The 23,755-nt window shown below is 45.3% G+C and overlaps 1 protein-coding gene and 1 pseudogene across 1 annotated transcript; both read left to right on the top strand.

Moving 5' to 3' along the window:
• Positions 1–2,019: 2,019 nt before the first annotated feature.
• LOC123819270 lies at positions 2,020–2,452 on the top strand (annotated as a pseudogene).
• A 5,096-nt stretch (positions 2,453–7,548) lies between these two features.
• Positions 7,549–15,986, top strand: HPX (hemopexin). Its single transcript, XM_045839622.1, has 10 exons — positions 7,549–7,706; positions 7,857–7,921; positions 8,025–8,096; positions 8,272–8,393; positions 9,995–10,148; positions 10,826–11,038; positions 11,190–11,321; positions 15,107–15,237; positions 15,318–15,480; positions 15,623–15,986. The coding sequence occupies exons 1-10, from the start codon at positions 7,624–7,626 to the stop codon at positions 15,880–15,882; spliced, it is 1,395 nt and encodes a 464-aa protein (XP_045695578.1). The 5' UTR covers positions 7,549–7,623; the 3' UTR covers positions 15,883–15,986.
• The last annotated feature ends 7,769 nt before the right edge of the window (positions 15,987–23,755 follow it).

The following is a 23,755-nucleotide window of genomic DNA, read 5'->3' as shown; positions in this document are numbered from 1 at the left end:
GGGATGGGATGGTGGGAATAGCTCTGGACTAAAAGGTAGGCAGGCAGGCAGGCAGGCAGGCATGGCACCTGGATTCCCAAATGGGTCCTGATGTTCAGAAGCTTCAGGAGAGGAGAGCAAGGGAGGGTGAACCCCTGGGATCCTGAGCCACCTGCCAAATCCCCATTCCCAGGCCCTGCATCTTCTGCAGAAATAGTAAGTCCTTTGGCTATCTGCCTTTATGCTGAGAAGAGCCTGGGAAAAGCACCCTTGCCCTGAACATAGCCAGCACCTGTAGGAAGAACATTTCAGGGTATCACGGCAATCCTTGAGGCCAGGCCTGGGTTAGAGACCTGGGACTGGTCCAGGTGGAAGCTGGGTGTGGGGGACTACATGGCCAATTTTGGGCTTGGTCCTGAAGCCCTGGAGCTCTGCTTCATCCTCCTGCTTTCCATTCCAAGGTTGCTGCCCTTTTCCTACAGTGCTATGACAATCCTAGCAACCCCTCCTGAGCTCTGGTCTGCCAGGGTTTTGCTGCCAATTCCAGAGCTAATTACAATCAGCACTCAGTGATTTGGGAAGTAGGGACTGATTTTCTCTCTACAAAAGGCTGAGACTCAGAAATAGAGCATGTTGCTGATGAAGAGCAGAACCCAGACCTGAATCTGTAGCTGTTGTACTCCTAACTGGTAAATTGTAGCACTTACTCATTCTTATGCCCCTTGCACGTAGTGTGGTGACTGGCAGAGAAGGCTCTCAGTGAGATTTGGGGAGAGAGATCTCAAAAGGTTGATTGTGCAAGGTCATGGGAAAGCTCTAGACATCCTGGGGTAGCACCAGGGTCTAGATGGGAGGCCTGTCCATGCGTTTGTGGAAGACCATGGGGGCTTTGCAGAGATCAGGGGAGTACCATATGGACTACATGGAAGTCTTAGTTATGTTCCCTGGTCTTTGTCCCCACTAGTTGGGATCTAGTGGGCAAGTGGAGGGGCAGATGCCCTCCCTGAAGGTTCTAGGGCAAGTGTTCTTATAGGACCTGTACTTGTGGCCCTGATTATGAGTAGAATCACCTGAGGCAATGCCCTGGCCAACAGAGATAGGTGCTCCATCATCAGTCACTCCGCACCAGTGGAGACTTCCCTGAGAGCTCTCAGGTGATGATCTATTCCTCGCCTGCAATCTCACCATGAGCAAAGTGCCAGCAGTTGCATGAGGATGAAGGCTCCAAGTTCCCAGCCCTCAACCTATTATATGTGTACATTTAGGTGTACTGCTACACCTAAAGAGCAGGGGAATAAAGTGGCAATAAAGGTGAATTTCCCTAGCTGGGAAGTCCCAGGTGGTTACCCTAGCAGCCTGAGAACAGGCTGCTGGGCCTGATTCCATAGATACCAGATTAGGTAGACTGCCTAAGCTATGCAGAGGGTGTCTCAAGGTAGAATCACTCACTTCTTCCTAGACATGATCACTGTGGGCATTTTCTTCCCAATTCATGCCTTGGGACCCAGAAGTAGGTGGAGGTGGTGTCTGGCAGGGAGACTATGCCTTGACTTAATTGATTGCAGCAGAGCCCCTGCTGGGACAGGTAAGAAAGTTATTCTGTGGTCTTGAAAGAGCTCATGTCCTGGTTACATAGGATGGCCTGGTGCTCAGAACAGCCCTATGGTTATGTGTGGCCTGCAGGTTCACTTATTCATTCAACAAGTACTTCTGAGCACTTGCTGTGGGTCAGAGTGGTGGGAATACAGACAGAAATGGTCTGGACCCTCTGTAGCTTATAGTTTACTGGGGAAAGCAGGCAACCAAGTAAACACATGAAACTAAATGTGAAATGACAGTTGTGTTTGAGCTGTGAAGAAATAGAATACAAAAAATAAAAATAGAGAATATGGTGTTAAGGAGAGTAGACAAGGAAGATCTCCTTAAACAATGACCTGTAGGTGAGGGAAAACAGGGTAGACAGAGAACCCCCACCCCCATGTTAAGAAGTGGAGGTGAAGCTCTCTTTCCAATGGTGGAGTCTGAAGAAGATGGGCAGAAATGGCACCTCACAAGGGGAAGGAGAAGAAGGAAGAACAGTCATCAACCTCAGACCTCAGGTAACTGAAGGAGAAAATGTATTTGGTATCTGCCACATCTTCGCATTCTTCCATTACACTTGTCCATGTTGCGATCTTTCTGGCAAGGAACCCATTTGCTATGTGATTGGTGGGGTGAAGGTAAAGGCTGACTGAGATGAGGCCTCTCCATACACCACCATGTTGGTTGTCCAGGATGTGGCCCAGAGGTGCAAGGAGCTGGGCATCACTGTCCTCCACATAAAACTGACCACAGGAGGAAACAGGACCAAGATCCCTGGACCAGGGCCCAGTCAGCATTCAGAGCCCTTGCCCACTGAGGAACGAAGGTCAGATGGATTGCGGATGTCACCATTATGCCCTCCAACAATACTCACAGGAAGGCAAGTCACTGAGGTCGCCATCTGTGAACAGGACTCCTCAAATTATTGTTTTCTGTTAATAAATTGCCTTTGTGTGAGAAAAAGAAAGTGGAGATTTCCAGACAAAGGAAGAAGGTACAAAGGTCCCAAGGGGTCAGGGTCTTGGTGTGTTGGAGGACCTGAAAGGAGGCCATGGTGATTGCAGAGGAGGAGGGTGTGGGGAGAAAGGAAAGCAACAAGTGTGGAGAAAGGAAAGCAGCAAGTGTGGAGAGTCGAGCCTGGGTGGGATCACTGAACTCAGGTAAAGACTTTGGAACTGAGTTGGAGTGTAACAGTAAACCATGGAAAATTTAAGTGATGAGGATGAAAAGATGACACAGTGACTCTGTGGGTTGGGAAGAAAAGTGAGAATGGAAAACAAGAAAATTGAACATCTCTAAACTGTCCCTCTTGAAGACCATGGATACCTTAAAACCATCTATGGTCTTCCAGTTTTAGGTATGTTTTCTAAGAAAATAAATGGGCAAAGGCATGAAAAGGTTTGTGTACCAAAGATTATCACTTTATTTAAAATAGAAAAATAACCCCCCCAAAACCTAAATGTCCATCAGCAAGGAATGGTTATATAAAATTTTGCTTAAACATATAATGAAATTGTAGGTACCCTTTTAAAATGCTGATATCTGAGATACACTGTTAAGACAAAAAAGAAGCTTTATAAATTTTTATCTTTGTGTTAAAAAGGATGTTGTAAGAATAGAAAAAAGGCTGGAATAGATAAAATGTTAATGGTATCCTCCAGTTAGCAGAATTAAAACCGACTTTTCAAGAAAAAGACTTTCAAGCAGGAGTATAAGGTAGTTTCAGATATGCTTTTGGAGATGACCGTGGTTGCTACAAAGAATGTATTGTGGAGGGGTAGGAGAGACAGGGAGGCAGAGGCTATTTCAGTGGTTAGACAAGAAAGGATGGTATTTGCACGGTGAGGGAGGCGGAAGGAGGCGGACAGATTTTAGGTCTAACTAGGAAGTAGGAACAACAAGATTCAATACTTATTAAACACATATGGTGTTTCAGGCACTGTGCTAGGTGCTAAAGATATAGAGGTAAGTAAATCACATAAAATCCTTATCCTGTTCATTCAGGCAGTATGGTGGACAGTGGGGTGCTGAAGCTGGTTTGCACTGGCTTATGAGAGCTCATTGTCAAATTTTCAGGAATTTTGACAGCTGGTTGTTGAAACCCAGCCATTATTAAAAATTAAATTATGTAAACTTAAAATTAAATGTTTTATTAAAATAAAAGATAATAAATATGTAAAACTCATCACTTCCTAATTATTTTACTGCATTTTACTATGGCCTGTGCTCTTCAGTTTAATTATATCTATCGTACCTTCATAGTGGAAATATCACATAGTAAGTAGCACATTATTGTGCATTTCTTCCCAACTGCATGTTTGATGATGTCTTGTTGGTAGCTTCAATTTGACCATGATACTTGCACCACAGAAGTTAACAAATGCTACAAGTCAGGGCTTTTATCCTTCTAGACAGCTGGCTTTTAAACATGGACCAGCACACCCCTTAATAGGGGACAGAACACACTCCCAGGAGTCAGGCAGCCAGAGCTTAATCATGGCTCCATCACTTGCTTACAGTGGCATTTGACCAAGATACCTAGTGTCCTCATTTGTAAAATGGGACTAATTTATATATATATATATAAATGTTATACATATATAAATATATAATTTAATGAAATAATCCCTATCAAGTGCCAGGTGCATGCATGTGCCCACAGAGATGAGCAACTTATTGTTATAATGACTTACTTATAGAGAAGCATGAATGGACTATGTAGGAAAGCTCATTACAGACAGAGCAAGCAGAAAAAATGTGCATGTTGGAGGAGTCATTTGGGAGCAGTGAGCTCTTTTTGGTGTCTGGAACTTTATCCCTAAGCTTTCTCAGCTTGGGGGCAGGAGGAATCCAGTCTGTGCTCCCTGGAGCTCACAGTCCTGGGCAGCAGGTCTAGCACACCAGTCAATACTCAGTGGCCCAGAAGAAACGACTGAGGTCAGAGAACTCGGATCAGCAGGAGGGCAGGCTGGACAGGGCCATTCCAAGGTCGGTGTGTAGTTTAAATGTGGCCCCTGGCAATGCAATAGGAAGCTTTGTCCACGAAGTCACGGGCAGGTCTGCCTTCAGACCCTTTGGTTGGGTGGGGGCGAGGGTGGGGTGGGGTGCAGAAAGCTGCTGGTTAGGAGGACTGAGAAGACTACGTGTAAAAGCAGATAGTTGGATTTTTCTGGGCTTGAATTCCTAAGGAAATCAAGCAAGAAACTAAGGGCCCCCAACTCACCCTGGGCAGCAGAGATTTGCAGAGGAAGGGGCTGTGCCACTAAGGAAGGCCTCAGTGGTGTGAAGTAGAACGCTTTGGTGAGCCGGTTTCAGGCAGGAAAGGTTCCTGGGCTCTGGCCTCCGGTAAAAGGGTGGGAGCGCACTAATACCTGAAGCCTCCAGAGGGCGCTCAGGCCCAAGTTGAAGATTACTTTATCTTTAGCTCAGGTCAGAGAGCTGGGAAGGACTCCAGGACAAGAATAAATGCCACCTCAAGTGAGAGGAGAAGCAAGGCCAGACGGATCTTGGATCCTCTGAGAAGAGCTTCCTTGTGCCCTGTGACCAGCACCAGATGGACAACATATCCACAAATGAGCTTTCTGAACAGATAGTTGTCTGCCTCTCTGCTCCTGCTAAGAACTTGAGCTTCAGCCTGAGCTATCGGCCATGCATAAGAGTCTCTGGCCTACTCCTGGCTTGGGGAGGAAGGCTCCTATTATGGTATCTGAGCCATCTTAGGGTAGACAAGCAAATTAAGAAACAACAAAAAGAGGCAGTGAAGCCCTCTTCTGGGATAGTGCAGGGATGCTGTAAGAGAACAAGAGCTGTGTAGGGAAAAAGAGGCCAAGCTGAAAACCCATCATCCAGTATGTGTGCTATCTCCCCATGAAGAGCCATGTCAGGCCAGAGGGGAGGCCACATCCCTGTACCAGAGGTCCGAGCAGGGCCCTGATATGACTACTGAAGACCCTCACTGTGGGCTTTCTGTTCTATGGGGTGTTAGTGACTCAGTGTGAAAGCATCCATCACCAGCAGGCTCAGTGAAATCTATAGGGCACACAGACACAGTTTTGGATCTAAAAACAGTTGTTGAGGGGGTTGCTGATGCAAGGTGCTCAGGAGGAAAAATCCCAGGATAGTTCTATAAGATCTTAGAGGCTGAGAGTGGAAGAAGAGGTGAGGGGGACTTGGGACTAGTGGTTTCCAGAGCCCAGTGCTCAGCAGCCGGGGTTGGTGGGTGGGCGGGGAGGGAGCAGGTCCAGGCAGGGACACCTGCAGAGTGGAGAAGGTGGTTGTCAGGCATCTGCCATAGGAACTGTGGTGTTGCCCATGTGCCAAGGGCTTAGGGAGTCCATCTTTGCCCACTAACCACTGGAGGGGAATGATACTAACAAGGCACATTTTCTTTCGTGAGTCAGGAGAGGACATTGAGCCTGATGGCAGAGGCCCGGTGACATGTTGTTCCATAGGTCCCAGAAACCTTTGTTTTTCTGTTGGGAGGAGGCTTTGCAGAGAATGAAAGGGATGTGAGACCTTTGCTAAGGTTGTATAGGGATATGTCAGGGTCATGGAGTCACCTGAGAGGGATCAGGACACTTTCAGGCAGCGCTAGTGAAACAGGGGTCCTGAAACCAGTCAGCCTGGCCCATAACAGACTCTGCTTATATTTATCTTCAGCCTCAGCAGGGAGTCTCAGATGAAAATGGGGCAGGCTTTGAGAGAGGCCCCAGGGAGTACTGAAGATGGCAGTTACTAGAGATCACAGGTGAGTTCCCAGAACTAGAAGAAGAGAGGGGTGCAGGACTCAGATATTGTGCCCGGTGACCAGCACCAGGATGGCCAGCATATCCACAGGATAGACAGGCAAGACCATGTGATGAAGGGCCATAACAATGGGACCTGTGACTCCTCAATACAATATGCCTTCCATCATAACACACCCTCAACCCTGATATTTCCCTTTCCCCAGGAGGGAAACTGTCAGAAATTTGACTGCAACTAGTCAGTACTTGAAATTTATTGTTCATTCAACAGATGTAATTGAGCACTTATTATATGCCACATACTATTTGTGGTGGAGAGAATGCAATAGTAAACAAGTAGGCAGACAGATGAAATAACTTCAAGTTTAATTAAGTGACATGAATGAAGCAAGCAGGTTTGAAATGGCTGGATAGATTGGTCATGAAAGGCTTCATTGAGAAGACAGCATTTCAGCAAGAATCAGCTCTAAATATTGTGAAACCCATTACAGTTCTGTTTATTTTGTGCTGGGTAAATAAAGCACTTTTCCCTTAATGTGGAAACTACCAAGAAAGGCTAATTACTAGCAGTGTTTTCTAGAAGATAGACACCTCTTCCTGTCCCGTTACTGTCAACCCTTCCCTCCCAGGTGAATTTTGCAAAGCTCTTTACCAGTGGGGATGGGACCAAGGGTGGAGCTTAGACATTAATGGTGAAATTTTATTGACTTATCAAGGGCAAAGCTGAAGAGCTTGGGAATGCCCCAGAAAGGCCCTTAGTGGAACTCGGAAATAGATGTTCTCTAAGTCTTTCTAAATATGTCTGTATGTGTGTGATTACTAACTATATATAAGTATCAGTGTCTTTAGTTCAGTACACAAAATCAGTACTTTAGTTCAGTACACAGTATCCGTTGTCTTGGAGCTCAGTACACAAAAATGTTAGTGTCCTCCTCTTCTCCCCTCCTACACTGTAGAGGTAAATCCAACCACAGAAAGGTCATCTTCAATCAATCTATCCACTTCCTTGATATCATGGGCAACCAGATCCATCACCAGGGTGATGAGAGTCACAGCTGGGCATCAGTGGCATGGGCTAGTCACTGCTCAAAAGTCAATGAAGGGGGATGGGGCCTCCTGCCGGGAAAAGTTAGTCTTGGACTCAGATTTCTGTCAAGACCCTGACCTTATTACACTGATGTAATCAGCCAATATTGGCCTAATCCTGAGAGACAGCTCTTTCCCAGCAGGCTTGCAGGTGGGGGTGGTGCTGTTGCCATCTCTATAAAGGGAGTTCAGCCAGGTGACCAGAGCAGTCCTGTGGCTTCTCCAGCTCAGCATGGCTCGGGCACTGGGAGCACCAGTTACACTGGGGTTGTTGGGCCTCTGCTGGTCTCTGGCCATTGCCAACCCTGTTCCTTCGTGAGTAAAGCTGATGCTGGGGAGGGAGGACTGGAGTGTGGTCTAGAGTGGGATAGAGCCAGCCGTTAGGCCTGGGCAAGTGTGGGGTCAGGAGCTAAGGAATACAGATTGGCCCCACTGGTCCCAGACATCCCTCTGTCCTCTCTCTAGGACTAGTGCCTCTGGGAATGGAACTGAAGGTGGGCATAGGATCAAGCTGAACCCAGATGCACTTGGTGAGGCCCCAACTCCCTCAGTGTGTCTATCCACCTGGCTGTGTCTCTGCATTTTATTGTCTGACTGGTCTTTTACTTTGTCATCTCCCCACATCCACCTCAGAACTCTGTTCAGATGGCTGGAGCTTTGATGCTACTACTATGAGTGAGAATGGGACCATGCTGTTTTTTAAAGGTAGGAGAGGCAGGGGTTGGGGCATCTGGGACTTGAGGCTTGATCTCCTTCACCAAGAGTGTATTATCTATCTGTGGGAAATCTTAGGAATTGAGAGTCTCACCCACAGCTTCTCTGTAACTCTCTCAGTTGGCCAAGACTTTGTTCCCAGTCTCTCAGTGATTGTGTTTTTCAGGGGAATACGTGTGGAAAGGTTACCAGCTGGCCCGGGAGTTGATCTCAGGGACACGGAAGGATTTTACCAACTCTGTGGATGCTGCCTTTCGCCTTGGTCATAGTGATGTTTTCCTGATCAAGGTACTGCTGGATCAAGGTCAGGGCTGGGCCAGAAAGGGCTGAAATCTACAAAAGAGCCTCTCCCCCAAGTGTCCCTGGCATGAAGCTCTTACCAATAAGTTCCAGGTTTCCGTCCCCTGTGCCTGAAAAAGCTCAGGCTAAGGAAGTATTGTGCATGTGAGCTGGATAGTCACAGTATTCAATGGCTGTTTTTTAGTCCTAATGTTTGTCTGGACCTCTCTGCCACTCCTCACACTGTGAGCCAACCTTTCCTTTGTGGCAATTTCTTCCCTTGGCGTCCATGACCCCACATCAGGTCCTCTTCATGTGGTAGCCAGGTTGTTCACAATGCAATGGCAGCTGGACCAGGGGTAAGCAAAGGATGAAAAATCCAGCCCACTGTGCTCATCAAGTCATGTGCCCTAGCCCTGGCTCTGTCTGCTCAGAGGAAAGGACACCTTCTCCTAACTTGCACAAAGTCACTATGAAGTTGGGGTGGCCCTCACTGCCAACTTTGTTTTCCTTCTGCCTCTTTTCCTGCTCTTTCTCAGGCTTCTTATCCTTGGCTGTCCCTGAGTGTTCCATAAGCATCCATCCCAACCCTTCCATACACCCTCTCTGGGTGATCTCTCCCATTGCCACGGCTCTAAGGACTTTCTATGCTACGGACACCAGAGCTGGATTTCTCCCTGGAGCTCCAGACCTCTCTTTCCAATTTCCAGGCAGATACCTTCAACTTAGATATCCCATAGGTACCTGAAATTCAGCATTACCAAAACTGAACTTAGTATTTTTCTTACAAATCAACCCCACCTCCTGCATTCCCTATTTCAGTAAATGGCACTACCACGTGCCAGTTCCTGCAAGCCAGGTGTACATGGATCTGGAGATCTGGCCCTTGGTTATCTTTTTAGGTTTATTGCCCATCCCTGCCACAGTCACTTTGCCAGCTACAGGGCACTGCATGTAGTTCTCTGAGCATGCTCTGTATATGCTGCTCCCTCTGCTGGAGACACCTTTTCCATACTTGTCCACCTGGTAAATCCCTGCTCAGTTTTCAGTTCTTGGCCCAAATGCTTTCTAGAAATTCTGCAGGTAGATTAGGTGCTCCCTCTATATTCCCAATGCATCCCACATGCTCCTGCCTCGTTGGTTTCAAGGCTAGGATGGTAGGGTCCTTTCTGCTTTTGTACAGTGAAATCCTTGAAGGCAGAGACAGAGCCTTGCCATCCCCTTATCCCCTATAGCTGGTATATAGTAGTCACTCTTAAATTAATAAATGCATGAATAAATAGATAAATGAATGTATATATGGTTGAATGACTACAGGATTACTATTTTTGGATGTGTTTGCCAACACTAATGGTGTTGCAAGTAGGTGTGCCATTGGATTGTCTATTGTACATAGCCAGATGTGTGTGTGTTATGATAATAGTGATGAGATTTACACAGAGGGTATACATTAGTGTAAGAGGACAGCACATTGTTGTCCACAGATGGACTGAGAGTATGTGGGTTGCAGGAGGTTATTGTATAAGTGCAACAGGTCAAAGATGTTGTTTGTAAATGTAGGATGGCAGCATGTGGGGGAGCATAGTTAAAAACAGTGCTTTTGTATCCAGGGAGACAAGGTCTGGCTGTACCCTCCTGAGAAGAAAGAGAAAGAATATCCAAAGCTGCTACAAGACGAGTTTCCTGGAATCCCATTCCCACTGGATGCAGCTGTAGAATGTCACCGTGGAGAATGCACAGATGAGGGCATCCTCTTCTTCCAAGGTCAGTCCAGGCTGTAATAAGAGACGCTGGGGTAATGGTGGGTCAGTGGTGACAGAGGCAGCAGTTGGAATGGTGGGGGTGGTGGAGCTACTGTATGACTCCCCAAGGAAGGAATACGATAGGCCAGTTATTGTCTATAAGTGAAGTAGGGGAAGGAGAGAAATTACCCTGGGGAGGGTAACTGGGTATAATTCTGCTAAAGTTCTCCATGACCCTTAGGACTGATCTATGTTTCCTAGTCTTACATAAAAGATTCTCCATGACCAAGCCCCTACTAACCCACTAGCCTCGACTCTCATCATTCTCTTACCTTGAATATCAAACTCCAGAAACTCTATCCTGTTCCCTGTTCCAATTTCCTTCATGCCTTGTACTTTCCTTTATCTGAAGTTCTGTTTCCCCCTCTTATGTGCCTTGAACCTTCTGCTTCAGATTTTAGTTTAAGTATCACCTTCTCTGGGAAGTTTTTTCTGACTCTTCCCACACCCTTTGCTGAGCTAATCACATGCACTTGGTTGCTGAATTTTATTGTGTGACCACTTCCTTCAACTGTTTTTCTGCTGGGCTATGAGCTCCATGTGGCCAGCATAGTATCTGGTCCATCCCGGAACCCAGTCCAAGCACAAGGGAGGAAGAGGGCCGGACTCAACAAATGCTTATTGACTGATTGGACAAAGGTGACCACACGTGGTTCTGGGACTTGGCTACAAAAACCAAGAAGAAGCGTGACTGGCCAGCTGTTGGGAACTGCTCCTCTGCCCTTCGATGGCTCGGCCGCTACTACTGCTTCCGGGGTAACCAGTTCCTGCGCTTCAACCCTGTCACTGGAGAGGTGCTTCCTAGGTACCCTCTGGATATCCGAGACTACTTCATTCCCTGCCCTGGCAGAGGTGAGAAAGCCCCAGCCCCTGGGACTCACTGCAATCCCACTAACCCCAGCCATGTCTTCCACCTCAGATCTCATTCTGACTTCTGGCCCCTGTCTTTGTTCCCCTTTGTCTATTTCAACCCCCCCCCCCCCCACCGCCGCCCCGGCTCCAGGCCATGGACGCAGGAATATGACCGGCCATGCAAATGGGACCCACGCTGGCTATGGGAACATGCGCTGTAGCCCAAATCTAGTCTTGTCTTCACTGCTGTCTGACAACCATGGTGCCACCTATGCCTTCAGTGGTGAGAGATACCCGCAAATCCCCCACCTCTGCCCTCCATATGCCTCCCATCTCTTTCATAGTCTACCATCTCTGTACATTTCCTCCATTTTCATCACTGCATCCCTTATTTTGTCCCTCAGCTCCCATCCTTGGCATGCCTTTTTTCCATCCCTCTTCTTCCCTGATGCATATTATTCAACTTACCTCTCATTGCCCGGGCCTCTAATTCTGCCTTCCAGTACCATTTACTCCAAGGTCTGTGCCCTCTCTGGACCTCTCTGGGTCCCTGTGATTCCTCATATTACCTTTGCTCTTGCATGTCTTGCCGAGTTTTGTGGCTTCCCCTGAGCTTATTCTCAGGAGCTTCATCTTTTTCCAGGTGCTTGGCTCCTATGTTCAGGCCTCTGGGAATGGCATTACCTGGGTATGAGATGTTCCCAGGACCAAAAACCAGCCAAGAACTCTTGGGTCCCTTAGACTTTTAGAAGATAGGTTCATTAGCCAGAGGTTTCTCCTCTCTGTGACCAATGGAGACATCTCTCTTTAGACTTGTGGCAATAATTGGCAAAAAGCTGTCCAATGATACCTCAGGATGCTCTGGGATTAATCAGGCAGGTAGTGACAAGTGTTGATTCACACAAGAACAGCTCCACAATACAGAGTGAACAACCACATTACACTCACCCTAAGTCATATGTATGATCTGTAATAACATAGAGAACTGAAAATCCTTTTTTGCATCTAACCCCTGGACAAATCTGATCAGATATGACTACTAAGCTGTAATGAAAAATACATAGTCACAGGGAGAGCATATCCCCTCAACAGGAACACATGCTGTACTGAGAAATACATCAGTGATGAAACGCCTGCAGTGAAAATATAGACCTATACTGAGAATATATGCCATAGTGAAAACACTTAAGTATCAGGAGAACAAGCAGCTAGGGTGACAGCATGGGGCCACTGCAGGGACACACACACACACACACACACACAAATGCACACACAGGGGCAGGGAGAGAGATTGAGAAAACAGGGTCACAGGGACTACACAAAGATATAGTGAAAATGCAGCCAAGGAGAGACCATAGAACCTCAAGACCATGTGGCCATGAATCGAATGTAGGTGAACTCCTAAATCAAAAGTATTAGGTGTGTTCCATGGCATGGAGAGAACACTATTATGTTAAGAATACCCAGCTGAGGGAGAACTCACTATCTTGGTGAAAACACCAGTGTGACCCAATTACTCTGCACAGGGATGGCTCTCTCCTCTCTCTGATAAATCTTTCTCTTTTCTCTACCTCATAGCTTCTTGTCTAATCTTTCTTCTTTTCCACAACTTTGGCTCGCACATGGGCCACCATGTCTTCTCCACCTTTTCTCTATTCATGATCTTTCAGTCTCAGATCCAACTGATAACTGCCTCATTTGCCCACTTTTTCTTAGTCAGATTTCCAGAGAGGAAAATATTTTTATCCCAACACATTAAAGTTGTTGCTGGTCAGCCTATGATTGATGGATCAGGGGCTCATCCCTTATTCTCTTGCACAAAGAACAGCATAGCTCTGGCTCTCAAAACAAGGGCTGTGAGTAGGGTAGTTTCAGCAGAGGAGGAGGCTGGATATGAGATGTCCAGTAAACAGCTATAAAGATAACTTGTAGCTACTGCAAGAACACTAACAAACACGTATCAAGAGGCTGATAGGCACTGGGGATTGTTCTAGACACTGGAATACAGTAATCAGCATGGCAGACAGGACACCTGCCCTCAGAGAGCCTGACACAGAGGGACAGGACAATAAGAAAGATAAGGATGGAAAGAGAATACTGTTAAGTAGAATTAATAGCTATGAAATGTTCTATGAACATCAGAATGTTCCTTATGCCCAAATACCACATGGAGCTAGTATAAATAAATTTAAAAGTCATTGATGTTTTAAAATATAAAATTGTGTCCAAAAATGCTATAAAGAAAATAAGACAGGATAATGACATAGAGGTGAGGAAAACAATTGGACTCTCCTCTAAAGTGATTTTTTTTGAGCTGAGATTTTAGTAATAAAACAGAAGAAAGGCATTTTAGGCAGAGTGGACAGCAAATACTTTGAGGAATCAGGAAAGGAGGCCAGTGTGGATAAGCTGGAGCATAGTGAAGGAGCAGGTTAGTGGCTTGAAAACAGGTAGTTGATTTATGCCTGGTAAGGATTTCATAGAAGAAAGCCAGAAGGGTTCTTAAACAGTGCTGTGATATGTTCTGACTTATTTTTTTAAAGGTTATTCTGGCTTCTTGTGAAATACAAGTCATAGAGATACAATCATGTAAGTAGAGAATCAGGCTGGTAATTCCTGCAGTTGTAGGGATTGCAGGTAATGACAGCTTGGATTAGAATAGCAGCAGCAGAGGTGATGGGAATCAACCTAATATATTTTTTCAGTCAAGCTGGAAGCATTAACCAATGAATTGGATATCGGTAGGGGTGGGGAAGGGAAAGGAGAGGTTTCAAGAATGGGACTAGGTAGCCAGGTGGTTCCTTTTTCTAATATTGAGGGACACAAAAGAAAAAAATATCAAGCCCTGGCTGGCGTAGCTCAGTGGATTGAGCGTGGGCTGGGAACCAAAGTGTCCCAGGTTCAATTCCCAGCCAGGGTACATTCCTGGGTTGCAGGCCATAACCCCCAGCAACCACACATTGATATCTCTCCCTCTCTCTCTCTCTCCCATTTCCTTCCTTCCCTCCCTAAAAATAAATACATAAAATATTTAAAAATATTTAAAAAACAATATTTAAAAAAAATCAAGTAATAAAATAAAATTGGGACAGACTAGGGAAGGAATAAGTGTGTGTGTGTTTGGTGGGAGCAGGAATCAGTTTGACATGTTGGGTTTCTGGTGCTTAGTGGCCCCAAGTGGACAGGTTAGGTAGGCATTTGCATTTGAGCCTGACACTCGAAGGAGAGGTCCCTTAGAGCTGAAGAGAACATACTGAAAGTCATCAGCATGTAGATGGTGTTTAAAGTCCTGGACTGGATAAAATCACCAAGAGAGTGCCAAGATAGGGGATTCCAATATTAGACATCAGGCTGAAGAGAAGAAGAGTCAAAAAGATAAGAATATGGGAGAGTCTGGTATCACAGGTGCCAGGATCCAAAAGATATTTAAATAAGGGAGTTGTGAGCAGTCAAACATTGCTGAGAGGTAGAGTAAAACGCAGAGCAGGTCATGGCTCTAATAGATTGGGCAAAGTTGGAGGATACTGGTGTCCTTGAAAAGAACAATTTTAATGGAAAAGAACCAGAAGTGTAAGTGAAGTGGTTTGAGAAGGAAAAGGTAAGTGGGAGCTTAGACAGGTGCTGCTCTGGCTGCTTCCTCGCTCTCCTGCCCCCACCCCCTCGCCAGGGATCAGAGAGTATTGCCAGAGTGAGAGAACTCATTGGAAGCTTGCTGTGGTGCTTTCCTTTTAACTCTGGCCACTATCTCTCATTGTCTGTAACATCTCTGCATGTGGACATCTGAGATGCACAGGTAGCCCCCAACAAACCCCATAACATTTAACCTTGGCCACTGTTCTTCATTCTTGCCCTTCTGTCAGGCCCCTGCTCACTCCAGTTCTAGTCAGGTCACAGTGCCTAACTTTGCCAGTCAAGTCCTTCTCTACTCCCTCTTATGTGTCTTCTTCCCTCTTAGCCTCTGAATACATTCTCTCCTTCCTCTCAGGACTCACCCCCTACATCTGTCCTTGTCTCTTTACTACCTGGCCTTTTACCACCAGCACTAGAGGTGCCTCTGATACCCTACAGGGTCCCACTACTGGCGTTTGGACACCAGCAAAGACGGGTGGCATAGCTGGCCTATTGCCCATCAGTGGCCCAAGGGTCCTTTAACAGTGGATGCTACCTTTTCCTGGGATGAGAAACTCTATCTGGTCCAGGTATGTGTGGGGAGAGAGGCTTGAGGTAAAGACTGGGAGAATATCCAGCTCTATGCTAATTAACATCTTTTGTCCTCCAGGGCACTCAGGTATACATCTTCCTAACAAAGGGAGGTTATACCCTAGTGGATGGTTATCCAAAACGGCTGGAGGAGGAATTTGGGAGCCCTCCTGGGATCAGGCTTGAAGCTGTGGATGCAGCTTTTGTCTGTCCTGGATCTTCTCGACTCCACCTCATGGCAGGTGAGGGAGGGGCATCTGGGTGCCCAGGGGTGGCTTGTTCTACCTCTTATCCATAGCACAGATCCCCATCAAGACCTGAGAAGGGTTAAGTCAGGATCCCCATGATGTGGAAGCCATGTTATATCTGGTGCCTTTTTCCCAGGACCGAAGCTGTGGTGGCTGGACCTGAAGTTAGGAGCTCAAGCCACATGGACAGAGCTTCCTTGGCCCCATGAGAAGGTTGATGGCGCCTTGTGCACAGCAAAGTCCCTTGGCCCCAATTCATGTTCTGCCAATGGCTCTGGCTTGTATCTCATCCATGGCCCCAATTTGTACTGCTACAGTGATGTGGAACAACTGAGTGCAGCCAAGACCCTTCCGCAGCCCCAGAGAGTGAACAGCCTCTTGGACTGCACTCAATGATAGGGCTTCTGATGTGAGCCTGGCCCAGACCCTTCTCCTCATTTTCCGTACAATAAAACCAGAGGGCTTCTTGGCTTGAATCAAGGGGTCCTGATTGTGGAACAGTCTGGTTTCTTTCTTTGAATTGAGAATGTAGTAACATCTCTTTTGAGGCTCTCTAGCTCAGATGAGGCTGTGGGAAGCAAGGGAAGGGAGGGCTGAGGGACATACCTCATTTCTGCCCAAGTGATCCTAAACCCAGATCTGAAACTGACTTCTTTTGGACTATCTACACACTGAAGAAAATAGAAGACCAAAAGTAGAAGGAACTGCTGTGTTTACACAGCAAGTAAGAGGCAGAGCAAAGACTCTTACGAAGTCTATTAATAACTGACCACAGGTTAGCCCCAAGACAATGGGAAAATAGGGCCTGGGGCAGCTAGTCATGTGCCAAGTGGATTGGCTCAGAGTTGCCATGTGAGGGCCATAGAGGCCCTCAAATTGTGGTTCCAGGTGGTTCTGGCAGTACTATTCCAGCAGAAGGCTTTGGTTGCAATGAGTTAGCATAACAAGAGGAATGAAGTTGAGGTGGGGAAACAAGAGAAGCAAGATGGGGAGAGAGGAGAAGGAATGATTCAGGGACCTGGCACCATGAGACACATTTGCAGAACACGGGCTAGTCCTGCTGGCTACCTTTTGGCCTTTGTGAATGTGGGCCTAGATGGTGCAGTGTTTTGGTGGAGGTTGCAGTTGTTGGTTCTCTTCTGGTCATAAATGGACCAAGGCTTTAGGCTCCAAACTTACCGACAACCATTTGACTGGGGAGTGGGTCTGGACTATAGGCAAGTGGATCTCAGGTGAGACCATTTTCCTCCTCTACCTTTTCAACCCAGCAGAGGTTAGAGATTGGTTTGGTTTGTTTTAGCCTCAGACTTTAAGAGGGGGCCCTTACTCTTAGCTTCCATATTCTAGCCTCAGTGGGCTCTTCCATAAAATGGGTATAATCCCACCCATCTCTCGATGACAACGAATATGGCCTCAAACCCAACCCTTGTATTCTCCCAGAAAGGGGCCCTGAAAGAAGAACCATACTCTGGCACATGGCCTCATCTGACTTACTGTCAGCCCCTCATGACAAATGGCCCTGGCTTTGTGGGGTTTTTGTGGGTAGAATGGGACACTGACACACTGGGCTTTGCCCTGGGAGGCCAGGCCATAAGTGCCTCCTGGCAGGCACCAGGCTCCTCCACCAGCACCTTGATGGCTGGGGAGGAGGGAAGGAGTAGGAGGGAATGAAACTAGGTCTCTGAGGTTTCACCCAGGACCCATACATCAAAAGGTTGAGAGTTTGATCCTTGGTTGAGGTGTGCGTTCGAGGTGATTGATTGTTGTTTCTCTCTTACATTGATGTTTCTCTCCCCATCCTCCCCCCTCCCAATATAAATGGACATATCCTTGGGTGAGGATTTAAAAAAATAAATAAAATATCTGTGACTTACCTTTAAAAAAATGGAAGACTATATATATTCAAAGGAGAGCAGAGCCAGTAATACATAGGATGGTGAGTAGATTAGAAAAGGCCTCATATATGTCATAACACTTGAGCTGAATTTTAAAAGATGACTAGAATGTATGTAATTCCTTTAGCAAATATATATTCTGCAATGCCAGGGAACATTACAGGCAGAGGAGGCAACACAAGCCAAAAGCCAGGGCAGAAGAGACAGCCAGGGAACCACAACTGCCACAGGGGATGAGTGACAGCTGGTGGGAGCTGAGGCTGGAGAAGGAGGCAGGGGCTTCTCAGCTCATGGGAGAGGGGGTTCCACATCAGCTAGGAAGCATGGGTTTTGTCTGTCTTTGGGGCAATGGAGACATACTGAGGGATTTTAGATAGGAGTGATAAGATTCCTTTGACTGTGGCAGAGTGGATACTAGGTGAAAGCAGATTACAGTGGACGTGAGGAGACCACTGAGGAGGTTGGTACTGTAGTCCAGGTGGTAAATCATAAAGGTTGGATACTGGGTGGAGATGAAGATAAAAGGAAGTGAGCTGATTAAAAAATATTGAGAAGACAGAGTCTGTAGGACTTGTTGATGGATTGGATAGGGGTGGGAAGGAGAGTGAGGAATCTCACCTCTAAACTGCGCCATGACCACTTTCCCTTTTGTCATTGTGTCTCTTCTTCCCAAGAGAACTTCCCATGGTGACCTTGTGAACTTACACAACATGGTAATATCTTCTTTACATTTTTTACACACTTCGTGATTAATATGCTTTTCTACTTCTTTACCTTCAGCTTTAATTGAGAGCAGGCAAAGGCCCCTCTTCCTTTCCCTATAACTGTCCCAATGGATGGGAAGCAGTGTCAGCATTGGCCTAACTCAACATGTCTGTGCCGTTTCTCTTCCTCTTTCTGTGCAGGTTAAATACCTCTTCCTCTGGCATCATGCAGGTGAGCCATACCATTCTTATAGCCATCATGTGACAGCCTTCTGACTCTATCCTCTCAATTGCTGAAGACTCCACTTCAACCACCCAATTATTATGGCCCAATTCTGACCCCAGCTGTCATTTACAATTGCTCTACTTGTGAAAAAATTCCTTAAATTCCAGTGTCCCACTTGTGACCATAACCTCTTATCCTTGTCCTCCTGCCCCGCCCCCGACTTTATTTTCATTCTCCTGCTCTTTGACTTTATAGAGATGTTTGATCCCTTTACTGTCTCCCAGTCCTTCATTCCCTAAAAGTCATTGTCTTTCCTACCCACTTTGAACATCAAAGTCAGTCATCTGAACAACTTTCTTAATACTTATATTTCTCGGTCCCTTTTAAATTCTATTTAATTTAGCCAGAGAAAAGAACAAAAACCAATTTCAGGTCAGAGAGTGAGAATTTTAGAGTCAGACATTTCTGAATTACAGTTCCTGCCTAGTCACTTACTAACTTTATAGGTTTGAGAAATTTAGCTTGACTCTTGTGTGTGATGTATGTGTGTGTATGCATGTATGCATGCAAATTAGGAGTGTGTATTGCATCACTGTTCAGGAAGGATATAGAAATCACTGCAGATAGTTCAAGTAGGGCAGGATTGAATGGAAATAACTTATTACAAAGTTGTGGAGAGGTCTGGAGAAGCATAAGAAGAAAAGCAGGCACTACCCAGAGGCCAGATAACTACCACTAATCTTGACTGAGAGGAGCAAAAGGGGGAAAAGATATGACCCTAAGACCAAGGAGTTGGAATCTACAAATCTGCCCTAACTGCTGATGTAGCTGGAGTTTGTATTGCTGATGCTTCTGGAATTGCCTCCACTTTTACCACATCAGAAGCTGATGGTGCCAGAGGCACTGCCAAAAACAGGATTTCTCCCTCTTTCTATCTTCCTCATGTGAAGGTTCCCATTGGTAGAACCTAACTGTAACAAAGCAATAAAGGAATCTCAGAATGTTTTCAGATGTCTAGCTCTGTTAGTACAGGGGAGACTATAGAAGTGTGGATGAGTACCAACAGGCAACAACTGCTACATATATTTATAATAACTTTTGGTTGCAAGGGATAAACCCAGTTCAAAGTGGTGTAAACAAAAAAGGGAATTTAATGACTTATGTGACTTCAGGCAGAGGTAATATAGGTATTAAAGGGATATTATCAGGCATCTGTCTCTCTCCACTCCTCAGCTCTGTTTCATTCTCAGGCAGGCTCATTGTTCCTGGTGGCAAGATGTCTACCAGGCTTACATTCTCCCAGCATCTCAAGTTGCAGGAAAATTCCTAAATCTGATTTTCACTGGCTCAGATTTAGTCACATGCCTATCTTCTCTGAACTGATCACTTTGATCTAATCATTGGTTAGGCACCCAACATTGAAGTGGGTTGCAGAACTTGGGTGATTCCTTTTTGAACAACATGGACTTAGAGCAGGAAGGGGATGTGCTTCAAAGAAAACTGATGTGCTGTTACCAATAAAAGGGTGAATGGATGCTGCACAGATAACAATAACACAAGCAACAACATGTTCGTGACAGGATAATACTTACTTTGTGAGGTCTTGTTCTCCACCCAACCCTCCTTCCCTTCCTCAGCTTGACTGAAAATACTGACATCACTAGGCATGAAATATCTCAACCTCTTGTCTGCTTTCTTGTCACACTTTATTGATTACTCTATTTACACCTTTGTCCTCACCCCTAACTCTTCATCTTATAAAGTGACCTATCTTTCTCATGAGTCCTTGATGCCACCTCTTCTCCTCATCTCCAGGGTCACACTCTGTCTCACACCTTCTTTTTTCTTTACTTTCAGATTCATCTTTTCTACTGGAATCTTTTTGTAGTGCATACCCATGTTCAAGTCTACAGCATCTTTTTAAAAGAGATGAACCAGAATCTTTAACAGCATATCACTTTCCAGCTACTGCCGATTCTTTCTTCTAAATTGCTCTAAAGGGGGTTCTGCACTTACTTATTCTACTTCCTTGTTTCCATTTGCTCCACTCTGAATCATGGCTTCTGTTGCCATTTTCTGCTCACATTGCTGATCGCAATGGGTTTCCATGACCTCTGTGTCACCACATCCAACGGATACTTTTTTGCCTTGACCTCATTGAACATCTTTGCTGCATTTGATGCTACTGACCACTTTTTTCTCCTTGAAAATTTTTCTTCCCTTGGATTTCTTCCATGACTACTCTCTCCTGATTCTCCTCTTACTCTATTCCTTCTCAGCTTTCTTCTTGGCCTTCTTTTCCCCTGCTGGCTCCCCAAATGCAGGCATTCCCAGAGTTTAGTCTTCAATCATTTTATCTCCCTATATGTTCTTCCTGGGAATGCGCTAGAATAGTTCTGTTGAAGAATGGTGTTAAGGAAGTCCTTGCCAGACCTAGCATCTGACTTATGAATTCCACTCCATATAATATGTGGGAAGATTTTATGCCTTACAGATTTTCCAAATGATAACAACCACCCAGAAGAAATAGGGCTTATTATATCAACTATAAAACATTATAATATCCAAGCAATGCTTATATGTAATGGTAGAAAAGACTATTATTGCTCTATTAGGTGTCCTTGGCTCCAACAGAGACAAAAGCTGTATTCTCCCATATAATAGGTGACTTGAGTGCCAAGTGCTTGGTGATTCTTAAAGCCAGTGCTCCTGATAAGTGACTATGGATAGATTTACTTCTTCTTTTTTTTTAAACTTCTTTTGTTTTTAAAGATTTATTTATTTATTTATTTATTTTAGAGAGGGAAGGGAGGGAGAAAGAGGGAGAGAGGGAAGCATTAATGTGCGGTTGCTGGGGGTCATGGCCATCAACCCAGGCATGTACACTGACTGCGAATCGAACCTGCGACACTGATAGGTTTGCTTCTAATTCTATTTTTCATGATAGCTCCAAGGTAATAATTTTAATAGACTGCTGCCTGGGACCCACATTGATCAGAACCACACCCAGCATCTGAGGTGGTTCATAGGCTATTGTTTGCTCCTAGGCCACTGAAAGCATTAGATGGGGAAAGAGATACAACAATGAAAGTATGGATGAAAGGCACAGGTTGAATCCCCATTGATCAGGAGGCTCCACACACAGACCAAGGAGGAGATCAAGGACTCAGGAAGACTGTGTGTGTGGGGGTCAAACTGCACAGTGTGTGAACAGCACATTTTCCTCTTTGCATCTTAGCTAATTAGATGCCTCTCCCCATCCTCACCATCCTGCCTGTGTGCCCCTGGTTACCTGAAGAAATTTCCCGGGATACTGCAGCCCTCTTGCCCAATGGAACTGGAAAGACGAGTATTCTAGTGGGCTGTTTGTAAACTGATATTTCTGGATTTTTTTTATCTTCATTGGGGACATGCTTATTGATTTTAGAGAGGGGAAGGGAAGGAGAAAAAAGGGAGAGAAACATCAATGTAAGAGAGAAACATTGATTGGTTGCCCTTCATACATACCCCAACTGGGGGACTGAACCCACAACTGAAGCATTGTGCCCTGGCCAGAAATAGAACCCATGACCTTTTGGTTTGTGGGACGATGCCCAACCAGCTGAGCCACACTGGCCAGGGCTGGATTTTTTTTTTAATTGCTCAAGCAGAAATCTGGAAGTCATCCTGTCCTTCATACTTCCATAGCTAATCAATCCATTGATCACTAATATCTGTGAATTCTACCTCTTGTTTATTAAACCCATGCAATTTTTTCCACCCCTACTCCTACAACTATAGTCATCTCCCACCTAGACTGTATCAATTGCCTCCTAACTGGTCTCCACACTGCCAATTTTGCTCCCTTCCTATCTATTATCCACTTAGAAGTGATCTTCTAACATGTGAAGGTGAACATGCTACTTCCCTGTCCCAAATCCTTTGATATTTTTCCATTGCCCTTAACATAAAGTCCAAAATCCTTAGTATACCATACAACATCTTTCTTGATTTAGCACCTACTGCCTTCCCAGCTCATCTTATGCTATTCTTCTCCACTATCACCCCCATTGGCCTCCGTGTGTTTCTCCTTTGACTTAGAATAATTTTCTATTGTCTTGTATGACCTCTACATCCATCACCCCATTCCCCTCACATAACTGCCACTTCCTTAAGAAAAGCCTTCCCAAACCTTTCCAGGTCAAATTTAGTTCACTCACATAGCATCATATATATCTCCTTCAACATACTCATCACATTCTTATATCATATTTAATGTCACTTTCCCATTATTCTAGCTTCAAAAGGGTAAGGACTAAATTTTCTCTTTATGTGTTCCCAGCACCAAGGACAGTGCTCACATATTAATAATTATTTGTTGAAAGAGAATAAGAGAAATAAGAATGAATGAGGACACCTTTCTTCTTCTGGGTAACTCTTACTCATCTTTCAAGGACCAAGGTCAGAGGTTATACTCTCCAGCTTGTGTTAGTCAAATCTGATTCATCTTTGGATCTCTAGGACCTAGCTTGGGACCTGGTACATAATTCATATATCATAGATATTTGTCAAATCATAATAAATTCTTGGCCAGGAGTTGATAATTGTTGAAACTTAATGATGGGTATATGAGGGTTTATTACACTGTTCTATCTGCTTTTATATATATTTGAAATTTTCCATAATAAAAAGTTAAAATATTTATATGTTTACCTCAAGTCAAATGAAAGGGTAGTCAGAGATCATCTTGAGGCTTCTGGCTTAGGCAAAACAGTAGACGGTGGTGCCATTCACTGGGATGGATGAAGTGGAGCTACATCCAGTCGCGAGTGTGCATGTGCATTGGGTATCTTGGGGAGGGTTTTCACTCCAGTGAAAGTTCTTGGAAGGCCAATAACGGGGATGAAAGAATGAATTGCAATGTGAACATCTTTAGTTTTAATTACCTTGAGGGCATTCCCCAGTCAGTTGTGCAATAGTTAGGAGCTACAATAAATTAAAATCTCTTCCTTAAAGCAATGGGCCACGAGGTTTCTGGATGGTCACATTCCCCCTCTTGATCTGTGATGGCCTCTGGACATTGATCTCACTGACCACTACCCAGGGAGTCTGCGGTAAATATTGTACCCCACCACTACTTCCTTCACACTTTTCATCCACATTCTCCCCTTCCTCTTTACTTTTTTTTTTTTTTAATTTCTACCGGGGAGCGATTTATTGACATCTGTGAGGCCTTGGTGTCACAGCTTTACATTCAGCTGCAGGGGTAGGGTGTCAAGAAACATCTGGTTCCAGTCTGATTTCACCACCTTGTGACTGAGGGCAAGTTGCTTTACCTTTCTGAATCTCAGCATTTGCCCCTAAAAAATTAGGATGACCAGGGTGGCGATTTCACAGGACTGACGCGAGGATTCACGTACGCAAGGGCTTTAAAAACACTGAGCCTGGCACAGTGTAAGCGGTCA

Source organism: Phyllostomus hastatus, unplaced genomic scaffold (assembly GCF_019186645.2).
Source record: "Phyllostomus hastatus isolate PE091 unplaced genomic scaffold, TTU_PhHast_1.1 phas_contig_304, whole genome shotgun sequence".
Lineage (NCBI taxonomy): Eukaryota > Metazoa > Chordata > Mammalia > Chiroptera > Phyllostomidae > Phyllostomus > Phyllostomus hastatus.
Note: the sequence above shows the minus strand (reverse complement) of the source record. Positions and strands in the feature narration are given on the sequence as shown.